General features: G+C 48.8%; 1 protein-coding gene across 7 annotated transcripts in view; it reads right to left on the reverse strand.

Annotated features, from left to right (window-relative positions):
• Nucleotides 1-573: 573 nt before the first annotated feature.
• Nucleotides 574-15,036, reverse strand: part of Rassf2 (Ras association (RalGDS/AF-6) domain family member 2) — a 37,567-nt gene continuing 23,104 nt past the window's right edge. For all 7 annotated transcript variants that reach the window (XM_006499140.4, NM_001362866.1, XM_006499139.4 and 4 more), the window contains 7 exons: nucleotides 13,032-13,120; nucleotides 12,023-12,183; nucleotides 10,606-10,707; nucleotides 9,410-9,461; nucleotides 8,157-8,278; nucleotides 5,969-6,066; nucleotides 574-4,177 (listed from right to left, as the gene is read on the reverse strand). In XM_006499140.4, coding sequence (XP_006499203.1) covers nucleotides 4,108-4,177; nucleotides 5,969-6,066; nucleotides 8,157-8,278; nucleotides 9,410-9,461; nucleotides 10,606-10,707; nucleotides 12,023-12,183; nucleotides 13,032-13,120 — 694 coding nt within the window. In that variant the 3' untranslated portion in view covers nucleotides 574-4,107. The remainder of the gene's footprint in view (nucleotides 4,178-5,968; nucleotides 6,067-8,156; nucleotides 8,279-9,409; nucleotides 9,462-10,605; nucleotides 10,708-12,022; nucleotides 12,184-13,031; nucleotides 13,121-15,036) is intronic.

A 15,036-nucleotide genomic window follows, 5' to 3' on the forward strand; every position in this document is an offset into this window, starting at 1 on the left:
AGTTAGTGGTTTGAATGTGTCCCCCAAATTCACATGTTAGAACCTTGGTCCCCAGTGGCAGAAGGGCCTGGAGGGAACTGGGCCATTAGAAGTCTGCCGTGGTGAGTATAATAACCCGCTCGTGGGATCATGGGATACTGTAGGAGCAGCTTAATTGTCAACACAAGCTCTCAAGCTCAGGGGCAGTGTGTGCACTTGGCATGCACAGGGCCAAGTTCATCCCTGCCGCCAAGGAGACAGAACAAATATGTAAAACCAAGCTCTCTCCACTGTGCTTTTTACTATGGGGCTCCCCAAAGGCCCCACCAGTCACTAACTCCATGCTGGTAGACTTTACAGTCTCCAGTGCTTGAGCTAGATATAAGCCTTCAACTCTTTGTACATTTCCTGTTCTCTGCTACTTTGTTATGTAACACTAAATAGACTAAAAAAAACATTACAGCTAACTCTGGGCACATTCAAACCCTAAACCCTGGGGGAAGGAAACAGGCTTGAGGTTTCTCAGCCTTCACCTTCCAACTGATGGCAGAAGCAGAGCTCCCCTCCAAAGGCTCAAAGCAGATCCACAGGGGCTCGCTTCCAAAAGTGCTTTATTTAAATAAGGTCTAAGATGGATACATTACAAAAAAAATAATAATTAAAAAATAAAAGGCTACAAAACCATGGCTCCCCATCAAGGTCCCATCCAATCATGTTAAGATTCCTAAGCACATCCGATTTTCAGTTCATAACCAACAGTTAAGCCAAGTCATGTACCATTCCTAACAGGCAAGTTATGATGAAGAAAAAAAAAAAAAAAAAGACTCCACTCAACTAAGAAAAAACCCGAAGAAACACTAGTAGTAACCCCAGAACCCAGCAACCCCAGAATCCAGCAACCTGGAGACTGAGGCTTCTCCAAAGTTCACAGTTCAAGCACCTCTGTGCTCAGTTTAATGGGAGCAGGAGGAAGGGAGGAAGGTGTACCCCAAGGAATGGCAACCACTGTCAATTATGTCTGAAGGAAGGGATGTCACATCAGGTTCATAGATGCTCTCTCATCCGGCGGAAGCCAGGCTTTCCAGAAAACAACCTAGGTGATATGCTTTAAGATAGGCAGTGCTGTGGGGGTGAGCTAGGGCAGCCTCCTACCTCCTCCCTCACCAGGGCAAAGCTGACTCCTGTGGGACATTAAAACTCCTTTGGTCACTGGACATATTTCTTTCTTGGAAATGTATCCCTAACCCCAAACTTTCCACGTTACAAAGCTGCGTTTGTCCATGGTGTTAGCTGTGTGCCCTTCACCAGTAGCACAGGCATGACGGGTGTTTGTGCTTTGGGCCCCTTTCCAACTAACACCCCCACCCACTGTGAGGCATCAGCTCCCCGCTAACATGGTCACCGAGAAAGTCAACCTGTGCTTGGCCTCACCACCTCGCTCAGGCGGAGGCTGGTGTTCTCGGCACTTGATCACCTTGTAAAATAAGCCTTTGTGGGGGTGGGGGTGGGGGAGGGGAAGAGTCCAGAGGCAGCCGAACCACTTTTCACATGCTGGATTAGCACCCCCACCGCCGCCTTATGCGTTAGTCTTTTATTTCTCAGGATTTCAGGTCCATTGCACCCAATTACATAAGCCCACACTAATCAGTCTTGGAGTTCAAAGCTGTGAAGTGAGACCAGTGAGAAAATCCAGTCGTCACTGTAGAGGTCTGTTCTGCTGCGGCTATGTCAAAGGCTTCCAAAGTGCAGGGGGTAGTGTGGTGCTTGGTGCAGGCGTCGGGAACCAGCCTCTGACACTCTAAGCAATCCCTCTATCACTGAGCTACACCACTGCTGCGTGCGTGCGTGCATGCGTGCATGTGTGTGTGTGTGTGTGTGTGTGTGTGTGTGTGTGTGTGTGTGTGTGTGTGTGTGTTTCTAGAGATTGAAGTCGGCTTTTCACACACACTAAGAAAATGTTCCACCACTGAGTCTCATTCCCAGCCAATTTCCTAAAACTCCTGCCCAGTTCTTTGGACATAAGGCATGATCTCTAGGGAATGTGCCAAGATGGATTAGTGAACATGTACCCCAACTCCCTTTCTGAACCCCAGTCTTTAAAAGCTGTCTATCTTGGCACCACCATCTTGGAAAGCCTGGCAACCCGATGCCCAGCAACAGTCACATATTGACACTTACACAATGAGCTTTCATAAATCAGAAATAACTTCCCAGTTCGTGTGCTCCATGGAAAGCCCCCAGGCTCCCAAGGGAGAATTGTGGACCAACATAGGCTCTGAACATTCAAGATAAAGATAACGGGAAGAGAAGTTATCCAAACCAAATTTTCTCAAGTATTTGCATTCACAAAGCTGTTCTTTGTCTGTCATAAAGGAACCCCCACCCCAGCTGCCCACTGAGCTCAGAGTTTACTGAAGTGTGTACTCATAAAGATACACTCAGTATCTGTGCTCAGTTCTGTGCTTTGCTGTCTTTTGAGTCTAAGATAAAGACTCAGACCCACAGGTTTCCATCCCACTGCTCATGGGATGGATTGTGCTGTCCTAGAAGAAGAGCAAGGTTGCTAAGTGATACCCAGCAAAATGGCTGGCCATGAGCCATCTGTTTGAAAGCCCACAATGATATCACAGCTGTGAGCCTCTGAGAAGGGCAAAGGACAGTAACATTCCTACACTAGAACAGATCTGCTGCAGAGGTCCACCTTCCTTACAAGGCGCACTGGTCGGGGCCCCTCAGTCTCTCCGCTGCTGTGCTTCTAGAGCTTTCTTGAGAGCAGGTAGACAAGAACACCCTGTTGTAGCAAAACTCAGAGATGCTTGAGTTATGGGCTGCTCCCCTTGCTTGGCTGAGTTTCATAGACCAGCAGCAAGCCCATCCATCCGTCCAAACTCAAATGGTACAAGCCACACAGGTGACCAGCTACATGACAGCATCCCGAATGGAGGGGTTACAGGATCATCCCTGCCCTTTCTGCCAATGAGGCTGGTTCTGAAAATCGGGAGCATGGCTTCTCAAAGGCTAAGCAAGCACCGTCCTCTCTGCCCACCCTCATGGAACACCCCAAAGAGCTTCCTGACTCCCTGTGTTGACTGAGCAACAGGACAGGTCTCCATTCTTGGAATCCATCTCCGTGTATCAGGTGAAGGAGCTTGCAAGTGTGCAGAGACCAGAAAGAAAGACATGCGACTTCAAACACACTGCTCCACCTCCACGTGGGAGATACTCTCACCGATGTGATGGTGGGCTAGGCTTAAAGGTACCTCTCATCTCAGCTGGTGGCTTAAAAACTTTCGAGTGCCGTTTATCCCAGCACACACCTGGCCCAGGCACATGAGCAGGTCAGGGTGAATTGAAGTGGCAGCTGGAGAGCAGAAACACCCAGAAGCCTCCACAAAGCCAAGAACGAAGGCAGAATCCATTCTTTCTAGGTTTCCATCCAGGACGGGGACATTAATTGTGCTTTCTACATTGATAACCTTTCCAGTGCAAAAACTCATAGATTCATTGCATCCGCCCTGAGGTGATCTTGCTTTTTCCATTTCGTTGGACTTGCCCCAAGGGCATGGGGCCACCCCTTGGCAAATGAGAAGAATCTCTGCTGTAAACCTTCAGACATTCCAAACGGTGAGCCTGCTGCCTCCTCTTCCCTGTCAAGCGTGGCAGATCCGTGCGGCTGCCGTTGGCACTGGAGGAAGCCAAAAGCCTCAGTCACTTCCCTGTTCTTCCCACACAGGAGCAGCACGTGCGCCCTCCTGCCTTGTGACACCTGCTGGCTGCTGGGAATTTAACCAAATGTAAGAACATCAGAGAGGCACGTGGACATGGTAAGTACACATATGCACACTTGCGTATGCGTGCACATACACATACACACACTCAGGTATGCAAGCATACACATTGTGGGTCCTCCTTAGGACAAAAGTCCTTGAGAATGAGACAAAGAAGATCAGGGGTCCAAAGGTGGGGAGCTGTCTGCTGCTTCTGTGTCCTACTGTAGGGAGCAGTGCTGGCTTTTGGAAGGCTGCAAGGATCGTGTGAAAACGTTTCTGTAGGATGCCTAGCTTCCAGTGGGTCTTCTCAGGTCAGCCTCGGCCCCTGGAGTGTCTGGACTGTCTTCATTCCTGTGGCTCAGATAGTCTCGGGGGTCTCTGCTATCTCCTCGAGCCTTTGCCGAATCATTAGCCGGAGCACAGTGTACCTGGGGACAAAGCATCCTGAAGTAGATGGCAGTCTGCAAAATAACTCCTGTGCCTCTGCTGCCACCCACGCATCACTGGGACCAACCATCCTCCCCCTTAGCTGTCATCCTTAGCCACTCCCACCCACTTCACACATCCTTCCATGCTAGGACGGCAGGAACTAAAGAGGTCAATTCCAAATGAGATTCTTATACACTGGTTACAAAGCGTGGCAAACAGGGACTAGACACATGAGGTCACCAGCAACAGCAGAGCCAGGTTCAGTGAGTGCTTACTATGCTGGAGATACTGAGCACAGTACTCTATGGAGGTACTGTGCACAGTACTCCACATGCAGGGAATCTCATGGACCTTCATCAAGGCTGGAACACACAATTACCAGTATTTCATCTTTTGGGGGAGCCTATTAAAATGGCATCCTCTTATGGGTCTGCCTACACCAGTGCCTGCTTTTGCAGAAGAGGCTCTAACAACCACAGAACACACAGCTTCCTATCTAATGGGTGAATTCATTTTCTGCCCAGAGTTTGTGAGCTGTGGCACTGCAGATGCTGGAGTGGGCATCATGGTACAGGCCCAGGTGGCAGACTCCCCATGCTTGGAGTTCACTACACAGCAAACGCTGTGTTCAATGATAGCTACTGCCGTACTAAATACTGATGGGAGCAAGTACAGATCTGGATTTAGTCTCCAGCACCAGATTAACAGCTTCCCATTATCTCCACAAAAGAAGGCCTATTCTGTAATGGAAATGAAATATCAATCCCTCCCCAGAAAGAAGTTTTGCTAAATTCTTGAACTCAAAGGAAATTTCCAGAAGAGACACATCTAAAGGAAGGGAGGATGGGAAATTTTTTTTAGAGTAGACAGCTCAGGCAGTCACCACGATGCAGAACACCTCCCTATGATTCCCAGAACCTCCGTGTCTGAGCATTCTTTGCCTGAACTCCTTTGTCAGGTGTCCTAGGACCTGTGTTAACCCTCAAATGACCTCCAGACTTTGTCTTCAAATAACATCAGACTCTGAACGTCGTCTGAGGGAAAGGCAGCTTCCTGCTGGGGACCTCGTCACATTGATTGTCACATGGCTGAAATGGCACCATGCCATCCTGTGAACAATGTGTGCATTCTTCCAAAGGTTCGTGTGTGTGTGTGTGTGTGTGGAGCCTGGTGTCCATGTGGGGGTGCCTGGTAATAGTTAAATTAATATAGGCTCACAAGACTCCAGTTAGTTCTTAAAATAACAAGTTGTTCTCAAAAGCTCAGTCCAAGTCCCTCTCTTGGAGAGCTTCCTGCTTCATAAGTGGTTATCACAGTCTTGCCATCTGCCTTAAGGCCCTCACCAGAGCCAAGCAGACGTGGGCTGTGCGTGCTCTTGAACTGTGAGCACGAGTTTCATTATGTGCTAAATAAACCTCTTTTCTTTTTCAATTACCCAGCCCCAAGTGTTTGGTTACAGAACAGACAATAGATTCGTATGTAGGAGAAAGTGAACTCCCTGTCTCTAAATCCAGATTCCAAAGAGGTCTTAAGCCAACACATTCTTTCCCGGAGTTCTTTCATAAAAGATATTTTGATATCTCATATCCAAATAAGCAGCTAACACAAGAAGCAGGAGAAAAGAAAACCGGTGTTCATGCCCTGTCTGAGATCTGGGTCTGTCAGTGGACACACCCCCAGCCCCGCTCCACCCGGACACCAGTCCCCACCAGCCAGCTCAATAGTGGTGCTCGCTCACTTCTCGCTGGGTCCCTGAAATCAGCCTGCACCCAGACACCATGCTCACTCACTTGCGCATCAGCTTCTCCACCTCCCGGTCTTCCTCCTCCTGGAGTTTCTGAATGAAGCTTTTAAGGACTGGCATCTCGAACTTTATATACTGGGCCACCTGGGGAGGGAGAGCAAATCCCCTTGTTACAAAATGTCTTTGCTATAGCTCTCCTCAAGTCCACAAAGCCATCAGAAATCTATTTTCCCATTAACCCAGGATTTCCTTAGACAAGGGCCAGGCCTCTGTCTGTCCCAGGCTGGTCACATCTGCATGAGGAGGTTGGCATTTGCAGGACTCCACCTTCTTAGTTCGCAATTTCCCTTTCACTGTGGTGATCCTCAGCTCTAGTGACTTCAAACAGAGAAGAAGTTTCCTTTCACACAGGGATTCAGAACCGAGGAAGAGCTCCTGGGGCTGGGAGTGTAGCTGGTGGGCTCTAGGTTTCCCCCTGGGGCTGGGAGTGTAGCTGGTGGGCTCTAGGTTTCCCCCTGGGGCTGGGAGTGTAGCTGGTGGGCTCTAGGTCCCCCCCCCCCGCCCGGGGCTGGTGGGGGGAGGCTCTAGGTTCCCTCCTGGGGTTGGGAGGATGGAGGTGGGCTCTAAGTTCCATCCCCAGAGCTGCAACAAAACAAAGACCAAAAGGAAAAAGACAAAGACAAAGAAAAGGAAAAGGAAAAAGAAAAACAAGAAGAAGAAGAAGAAGAAGAAGAAGAAGAAGAAGAAGAAGAAGAAGAAGAAGAAGAAGAAGAAGAAGAAGAAGAAGAAGAAGAAGAAGAAGAAGAAGAAGAAGGAGAAGAAGGAGGAGGAGAAGAAGAAGAAGAAGAAGAAGAAGAAGAAGAAGAAGAAGAAGAAGAAGAAGAAGAAGAAGAAGAAGAAGAAGAAGAAGAAGAAGAAGAAGAAGAAGAAGAAGAAGAAGAAGAAGAAGAAGAAGAAGAAGGAGAAGAAGGAGGAGGAGAAGAAGAAGAAGAAGAAGAAGAAGAAGAAGAAGAAGAAGAAGAAGAAGAAGAAGAAGAAGAAGAAGAAGAAGAAGAAGAAGAAAAAGACTTTAATAATTTGCTTTGTTCTACCCAGAGGGAATGTGAGTCATCATAGCCCAGCTTCAAGTCCCCAGTCTTTGGGCATTCAAATTGGCACTTGCTTCAGTGAAGTGACTGTCTCTGGCGAGTTGAAGAAACTCTTTCTCTATCCCTCCCCAATCAGATCCTAGACTTACTCTCTCCACTTGTTAAGGGTGGGTTTTCTACCCTACCAGTGCTGAGTGTCACTAGGTGGCTTGCGAGGCCAGTGGAACTTCTGCAGACTTCACACTCTAAATCTGAGTGGAGGTTTCAAATGCATTTCCATGGTTAGGACTGGTTTCTTCTTTTAAAAACTGTTTACAGATTAATCATGTGTGTGCATGTAATAATGTGTGTACATTTACATGTGAATGTGTACATGTGTGTTAACACAGGCACTCAAGTACTTGCATGGACCTTGGTGTGCAGGTCAGAAGAAAACCTTATCTTTCATCTTGTTTGAGACAGTCTCTTTGCTGTTTGCCACTGCATGTGACAGGCTAGGTGGCCCAAGAGAGGAGACTCCCTAGGAGTCTCCTGCCTCTACCTCCCATCACACTAGAGCTCTGAAATTACAGATGCACGCTACTATATCTCATATATACTATATAGGTCCCAGGGATTTGAACTCAGGTCCTCACACAGGTGTAACTCTTTACACACTGAGCCATCTCCCAGCGCCTATACTAGTTTTTTCTATGCTCCAACCACCTGCCCAGGAAGCCACTGCTCTCCAGCCTGGATCTGAATATGATACAAATTCGTTCAGAGTTTGACATGGGGCTGCTGCTACCAGATAACAGAATCATGAGAAAAACCATGACTGTTAGAAGTTATTTGGATTTGGGGATGCATGTTACTGTATGAACTAACACCCGAGAAAAGAAACTCGCTGTTGAGTTCTTGGTGTGGAGAGCATGCATCCGAAGTCCTCAGAGACCCAGCATTCTCCGGAGGCTCAAGAAAGTTATTCTTCTAACAATCCCCACCAGGCCCACCCTCAACGGGTATCAAAAGAACCTGGTATTGAAGAATGGTGGTCATAGGGGACAAAGCTCTGGTCAAGTCGTTCTATAACCTAGTAGGTCTCCTCCCGCACTGTCGCTTCCCACCCCAACTGCTGAGGAAAGACCACCAAGCAAAGGGGCTCACGTCATAGGTGACCTCCTCCACCTGGTCCTTCTCCATCAGGAAAACTTTGGAGATCTGTTCACAAGGGCCCTGGAGGATGCGGGCGATCAGAGGGTAGTCGGAGCTCTTCAGCCTCTGCTTTTCTGAAACACAACCAGGGCAGCCTGAGCTCAGCCATAAACCTTTCTCCCCAGGAGTGATGGCCAATTCAGGGGTCAAAATGGGCCAGGTACCTCAGGAGACGCAGCTGCACAGTTAGACTGTGTTAGAATAAACTATTCAACATCTGTTGTTAAAAGTACCCCCACACACACACACACACGAGTACCTCCCGCCCCCACACACACACATACTAACACAGCTCAGACCTTCTAGAAGATGCCTCTTGGGAAAAATATGGCATCTACCTCTAGAGGAAGTTCAGTTCACTCCTTCCTTCCTTCCTTCCTTCCTTCCTTCCTTCCTTCCTTCCTTCCTCTCTCTCTCTCTTTCTTTTTTATTTAATTTTTAACTTTTTTATTGGATATTTTCTTTATTTACATTTCAAATGTTATCCCCATTTCCCAGTACTCCCATTCTCCCTCCAAACCCCCTATCCCATCCACCCTCCCCTTGCTTCTGTGAGGGTGTTCCTCCACCCACCCACTCCCACCTCTCCGCCCTCAGTTCCCCTACACTGGGGCATCTATCGAGCCTTCACAGGGCCAAGGATCTCTCCTCCCACTGATGCATGACAAGGCCATCCTCTGCTACATATGCAGCTGAAGCCATGTGTACTACTTTGTTGATGGCTTAGTCCCTGGGAGTTCTCGGGGGTGGGGGTGGGGTCTTGTTGGTTGACATTGTTCTTCCTGTGGGATTGCAATCTCCTTTCAACTCCTTTGGTCCCTTCTCTAACTCCTCTTTTGGAGACCTCACGCTCAGTCTAATGGTTGGCTATAAGCATCCACCTCTGTATTTGTAAGGCTCTGGCAGGGCCTCTCAGGACACAGCCATATCAGGCTCCTGTCAGCATGCACTTCTTGGCATCCACAATAGTTTCTAATAGGTAGTTAAGTTTGGGGACTTAGTGTTGTTGCCCACATGGCATTCCCCTGGGGAACTTGTCATGAAAGCCCACCAAGCTTGGGGACAAATAACATTTGGAATTTTAGGAAATCTCAACAACAAAATAGAGGGTGTTGTTGGTGTTGTTTGTTGGTGTTGTTTTTAAAACTTGCTATTTTGAGTTAATTGAAGGACTTGAAAGTGTACCGTGTGCTCTTCAGACTTACCACCGCTGGTGTGGACCACGTACAGCGCAAACTCCTCTGCCGAGTTCTCAATCTGAATCAGGAGCAAAAGAAACTCAGTAAAACACCCCAGGCTGGAGCCATCCCTCTGCCTCCACAGTGCAAAGCCAGACTCTAGGCTTCTGCAAAGTGAAGGGCCATTTAGTTACGACCGAGAAGGTCAGGCAGCAGGCAGGGGAGCTATCAATCACGCCAGATAACAGCAGCCAAGCATCCTCCATCTGCAATGTTCGGGAGAAGGCATATTTCAGGTTTCAGAGTTTTTCAGGTTTGGGAATTTTGGCAAAAGCTTTTCCAGCTAATCTTCTCTTCTATACAAACCTGAGACCTGAGATGGTGGCTGGATCACACCATTGCTCAAGTTCCTGAGGTTGGTGCAATTCAGATTTCACGCTTTTGGACTGGAGTAGTTAACACATTCCGGAACGTAGAGCCCACATACTTAACGTCTGTTTATTTATCCCATAGCACATGGGCACCGCCCTCCTTCCACACATAAGAAAGCTGGAGCCCAGAGTGGTGAAGGCAACTTGTCCCCCTCAACCATCTAGTGTGAGGACTCAAACTTAGAGCCTAGCGCCCTAGGTTGCACTGGCTTCCATAAAAAATAAGAATGCTCAAGCCAGTGAGACAGCTAACGGGGCAAGGGTGTGAGCCTGCCGACCTGAGCCTGATCGCTTGATCTCTGGAACCCAGACAAAGGTAGAGGGAGGGAATCAACTCTACAAAGTTCCCCTGCCTTCTGCATATGCCCCGTGGCACGTACACATGAACATACACATATACAAATAGTAAATAAAAAAAATTATGAACACAGGAATACAAGAACTGAGGGCGTTGTTGCTCGGTGTGAGGACTTGGGTTTGAGTTCTAGTACCACAAAAAAACAAAAAACCTAAACATATAGATAAAAATAAAACCATTTGGGGGAGAAAATAATACTATAGTTCCAATCAGTCAGGAGGCTGAAGGCATTTGAGCCCAGGAGTTTGACACCAATCTAGGCAACATAGTGAGGTCTCACTTTAAAATAAAAATGTGAATAAATAATGTTTGGTGGGTTCTTAAAAATATTTATTTATTTACTGTATGTGAGAGCACACTGTCGTGCTCTTCAGACATACCAGAAGAGGTCAGCCTGAGAGCACCGAGGCTCACTGCCCATGGAGAGAACTTGCCTTAAACTTGTTGAGCAGCAACTTCAGGACCTGCGGAGTGGTCATGGTGCTGTTGATGCGGACGTTGGTGACAGAGCCATAGGCTGGTGTGAACACTGATGTCTGTCAACAGAGGGGTCTGGGTTAAGAGGGGAGTAGGGACAAGGACTGAGTATCAAAACCCAAGGGAGTAAGGGGAACAGCAACAGTACTCAAAACGTGCTCAAAGAGAGCCCCTGGCAGTCTGGCCAGCATCAGCCTTCAATGTAGATGAAGTGGTCCTTAGGGTTTAGCCAGCTCACCCTCTGCTCCCCTGAGAAGTTTGGGTCTGAGCTCCAAAAGATCAGGATTAGAAAGACGATGAGATTAGACAAGCAAAACATTCACAAACACGCTTCCCTTGAGAGACCAGCATCCCACCATACCCTTGTGCATTAGGTAGTCTCTGGTCACCCTCCCACCATGTACTTGCTTCTGGTGAGATTTAAGCAACAGAAAGAAAGGAGGAGTTAGCTAGTTTGGGATCCCCAAGGTGGCAGTGTGCTGAGTTGAGACCAGTAGCCTTGCTCAAAAACAGTCATTAGCTCAGGGGTCAGACAGCAGCTGAAAAAGGAATAAACCATTATGGTCCACTTTCAGCGGGTGCATTTGCAGTTTGTCAGAGAACATGGAGAAGCGGGAGAGTCCAGCCCCATGCCAGTGCTCCCTCGACTGAACACTCTCAGTTTGTCCATCTGCAGCCACTCTGCTACATGACTGAGCCCAGGGATCAGAAAAGGAGGGAAATTCAAGCCCAGGACAGAAATCAGAAAAGTTTGCATCTTGGGCCTATTGGATAGGAAATCTGGGGAGTGAGCAATGCTAGACCCAAGGGAGACTGATTGTACCTCCCTAAAGAACTCAGCCAACTAGGAATTTAAGGGTCAGTTAAATGAGATTAGGAATATAAAAAATGCTGTTTGTACCAAATGGCATGCCAGCCTTCTTGCCTTTTCTTGAGGATGCTATTGACTTTGCAAATTCATAAAATATATCGATTTTACTACTGAGCCCAGGGCTCTTATTATGAAGTGAGGATCTTCTCACTCCAGGGGGGGAAGCAAAAGGTGCTGGGTGCTGGGGGAGGCCAGGGGTGGGACCAGGAATTGACTACACAGATGATGTGCCAAGGCGGGGGTGGGAGGGAGCTCGTGGAACTTGGAAGGCTAAATCTGCTTTATATAGGCACTGAAAGCTCCAACACTTCGTGCAGCCATTCCTCACCCAAAGTTCCATATCTCTCAAGAAACCACTGAAGCCTCCATGACACTTACAACCCTCAAACTGAACTGAAAATGCCTGCCTTCCCAGATGCATCCCCAGGGACCACGTGGCACTGAAGCTGCAAACCCCAGGAAGTGGTGATGTCCCCAAGGTTTGTCCTCCACGAGCCCTCTACCTTGTGGTTATAGAAATGGCCATTGATGGAGAAGCGATGGCGTCTGATCCGTCGCTGGTCACTGGATGTCCTCACGTTGCCACGGCGACGCACCCCAACATCGCTGCGTGTGCGCATCAACTGTGGGGTGTCCTCCTGCACAGGCTTCAGGCCTCTGGAATCTTGGAGGAAAGAGGAACATGGGCTGTTTACCTGAGCCCAGTTATCTTTGAGGCCAACTCTTTGGCACTTACTGTCTCCCCAGTAACATATTTTATAAAAATAATTTTCTGCTGGGGGAGACACAATGTGTGATTTACTGAGAGTAACAGTGCACAGGTTCCAAACACGGGCCTCACAGCTGGCTCCCAAGTTCAGATTCCAGCTCTAACCCCTGGCTTCTCTTGCCTCTGTTTTCTGGAGGGGTTACAAAAGCCTCTGCCTTGTGGGATCAGAGCGAGGCTGTAAGTAAGTTAACGCACATAACAGGGCGGAGAAAAGTGCCTGGCTTAGGCTCAGCATGACCTACGGGGCTTGCAGGACGCTGCAAACAAGCTGCCTCATGACCAACCTTGAGGCCTTACCCTGAGTTGAAACTAGTCATAAAATAAGTACTTTGTGAGTCAACTCCCAAGAGGTGCTCACAGCAAAGTCACAGAGACAGGAAGTCAAGTGGTGGCTGCCACTGGTGAGGGGACTGGGGGACTAGAGCTACTGCAAAAGCTGCCACTTGTCTGGGGAGAGGCCCAGAAGGAGCCGCACCCACTCCGGGTGGTGGCAGCAGGCCTTCTCCTTGGCGTCATTTGGATTTGCATGGATTTGCTTGTTTCATCTCAAAGGACATTTTGCAGGTTGCTTTGAAGGAAGGAAACTGAAGGGAGAGGAGGTGGGAGAATTTAAAGTCTTTCCTTTTAACTTTTTAAAAAGCTATTGATGCGTGTGGATTTTACAGATGTAGACAAGAAGTCACAGGTTCAAACACAGCTGTCACCCCGTGGGCCTCTAGCAGGAGGCTCTTTCTATTGCTCACCTGTTGGGCTGTGTGTCTCGAGGCCTTCAACTGGCATATCCACTTCTGAGATCTGAACAGTGGGCATGGTGAGGGGCTTCAGTGTGGTGCTGAGGGGGTGCAAACAAACAGCAGGCTTGTTTAGACCTTGAGAGGACAGGTCCCAATTTCACGGCCCCCTTCCTGCAATGGGAACTTTTATACATGCCATGTAGGGAAACTCAAGTATTTGACAGGCAAGCAAGAGGCAGGCAAGATGTGCCGAGCATCCAGGAGGCTGGCCCAGATCCCATTCTAAGTGCTGAGGGGGGCAGGAAGCTCAGGAGAAACATGTTCTGTTCCTTCCTCTGCAAGAACCCAGTTCATTAGATCCAGAAGGAAGAACCCAGAGCCAAGTCCATGCACTGAGTCTCAAAGCACATGTGGTGGCCTAGGGCCCATTTTCTAGGGACACGATTCCAAGCTGGGTTTCTTTCTGTTGGAGGAACATCTCAGAAACTGGCCCTGGCTTCTTCGGCTCAGGAGTGATGATGCTCTCAGGGTTGCCATCAGGAGAAGGGACCACAAAAGCTCACCTGAACTACGCGACCTGGGTTTGCTGTGGTAACTGGGAATATTTTCTGAAAGCCCCAAAGAGCCATGGAGTCAGCTCAGAAAAACACATCCAAGATCAACAGGGGATTCAGTCTGAAGGGAGAGTCGAGTTTCTCAGGAAGGACCAGAATGAGAAGAGGGGAGGGGCTCCCTAAGGCATACATTCTTAGAATAATGGCTTTAAGGAAAGAAAAGTAAAATTGACAAACTGGAAGAATTTTCCCTCATAACTGTCTAAGCCTCAGTCTGTGCCCTTCCGAGAAATGCAGGCACTGGGTCCAGGTGGCACCCCATCGCCACTGTCCAACGCGGAAACTGGTCTGAGCATCTCAAACACACTCCTGCGGGCAACATTTAAGTTTGGCTGGCATTTGGGACATGCTTCTGAAAGCCCTTAAAATATTTACAGGCTTCAGGGACCAGGTTGTCACTGGAGAACGCAGAAAAACCTGGAGTGCAGACGGAAGGACCCCTAGGCATCACAGGAAAATGGGATCTTTAAAATCATCTCACTTGGAGAACAGAATGTAACAATCTAGAGGTCAAAGCTGGGCACGGACAGGATCTGGCCCACCGGAACTGTGAATGTGCTGAGAGCAAGCCCAAGAGCCCTGACCAGGCTTCCCCGTGCCCAGTGGGCAGGGCAACAACTTCCCTCCTTAGTCCCAAGGTTGGTTCCAGGATTTGGCTCTTCTGTGGATATTTCTCAACTTAGGACACTGATCCACTTGGCCGTGGAATGTAACAACATTCCAGGCAGCCAGCAGGGAAGGAGGGCTCAGTTCCCCTTTAAACTTGAAAGCACGTCATTGTGGTTTTGGCTGAGTGGCCAGCACACTCCACCCAGGCTCTGGCCCGAATGCCGCCCACCTCAGCAAGTTTCGAGGGGAACAAGGCTAGTTAGTCACTTGATCTCAAGACTGAAGTCCCAGAGAGAACAAGAAGATCGGCCCCGTGCCAGCATCCAGCTTCTCATTCAGTCACAGAAGGTGGGAGAGCAGACATGCTGCTGTTCGCTGACCTTGCAATGAGGTTCAATAGAGGACCTCCTAGACTCCTGCCTCCTGCCATGACCTGTTCCAGGTGTACAGAAGCTCGCTGGCTGACCTCACTCGGCTGGCTCAGACAGAACATTCCTTTCTCTTCTACTAGGTTCCACCAAGAGGGAGAGAGCTTTGATCAGTGAGTTCAAATCCTAGATGTCCCTGGAGCAGGACCATTCAAGTTGGGAGGATGTGTGTGTTGGCACCCTGTCGGAAGCCTCAGGCTTGGCTAGGGCTCCTGGAGGGAGGGCCCTCTGCTGCCCATTACCCTGTACTCCCCATTGCTGACTCAGAACCACCCCTCTTCACTCTGTGCCTGTGGAGTCAGGCAGGTGAGAGGTCCCTTTGTCCCCATCCCAAACCTGTGGCAGATAGCAGTTGGGGTGCTG

Source organism: Mus musculus, chromosome 2 (assembly GCF_000001635.26).
Source record: "Mus musculus strain C57BL/6J chromosome 2, GRCm38.p6 C57BL/6J".
Lineage (NCBI taxonomy): Eukaryota > Metazoa > Chordata > Mammalia > Rodentia > Muridae > Mus > Mus musculus.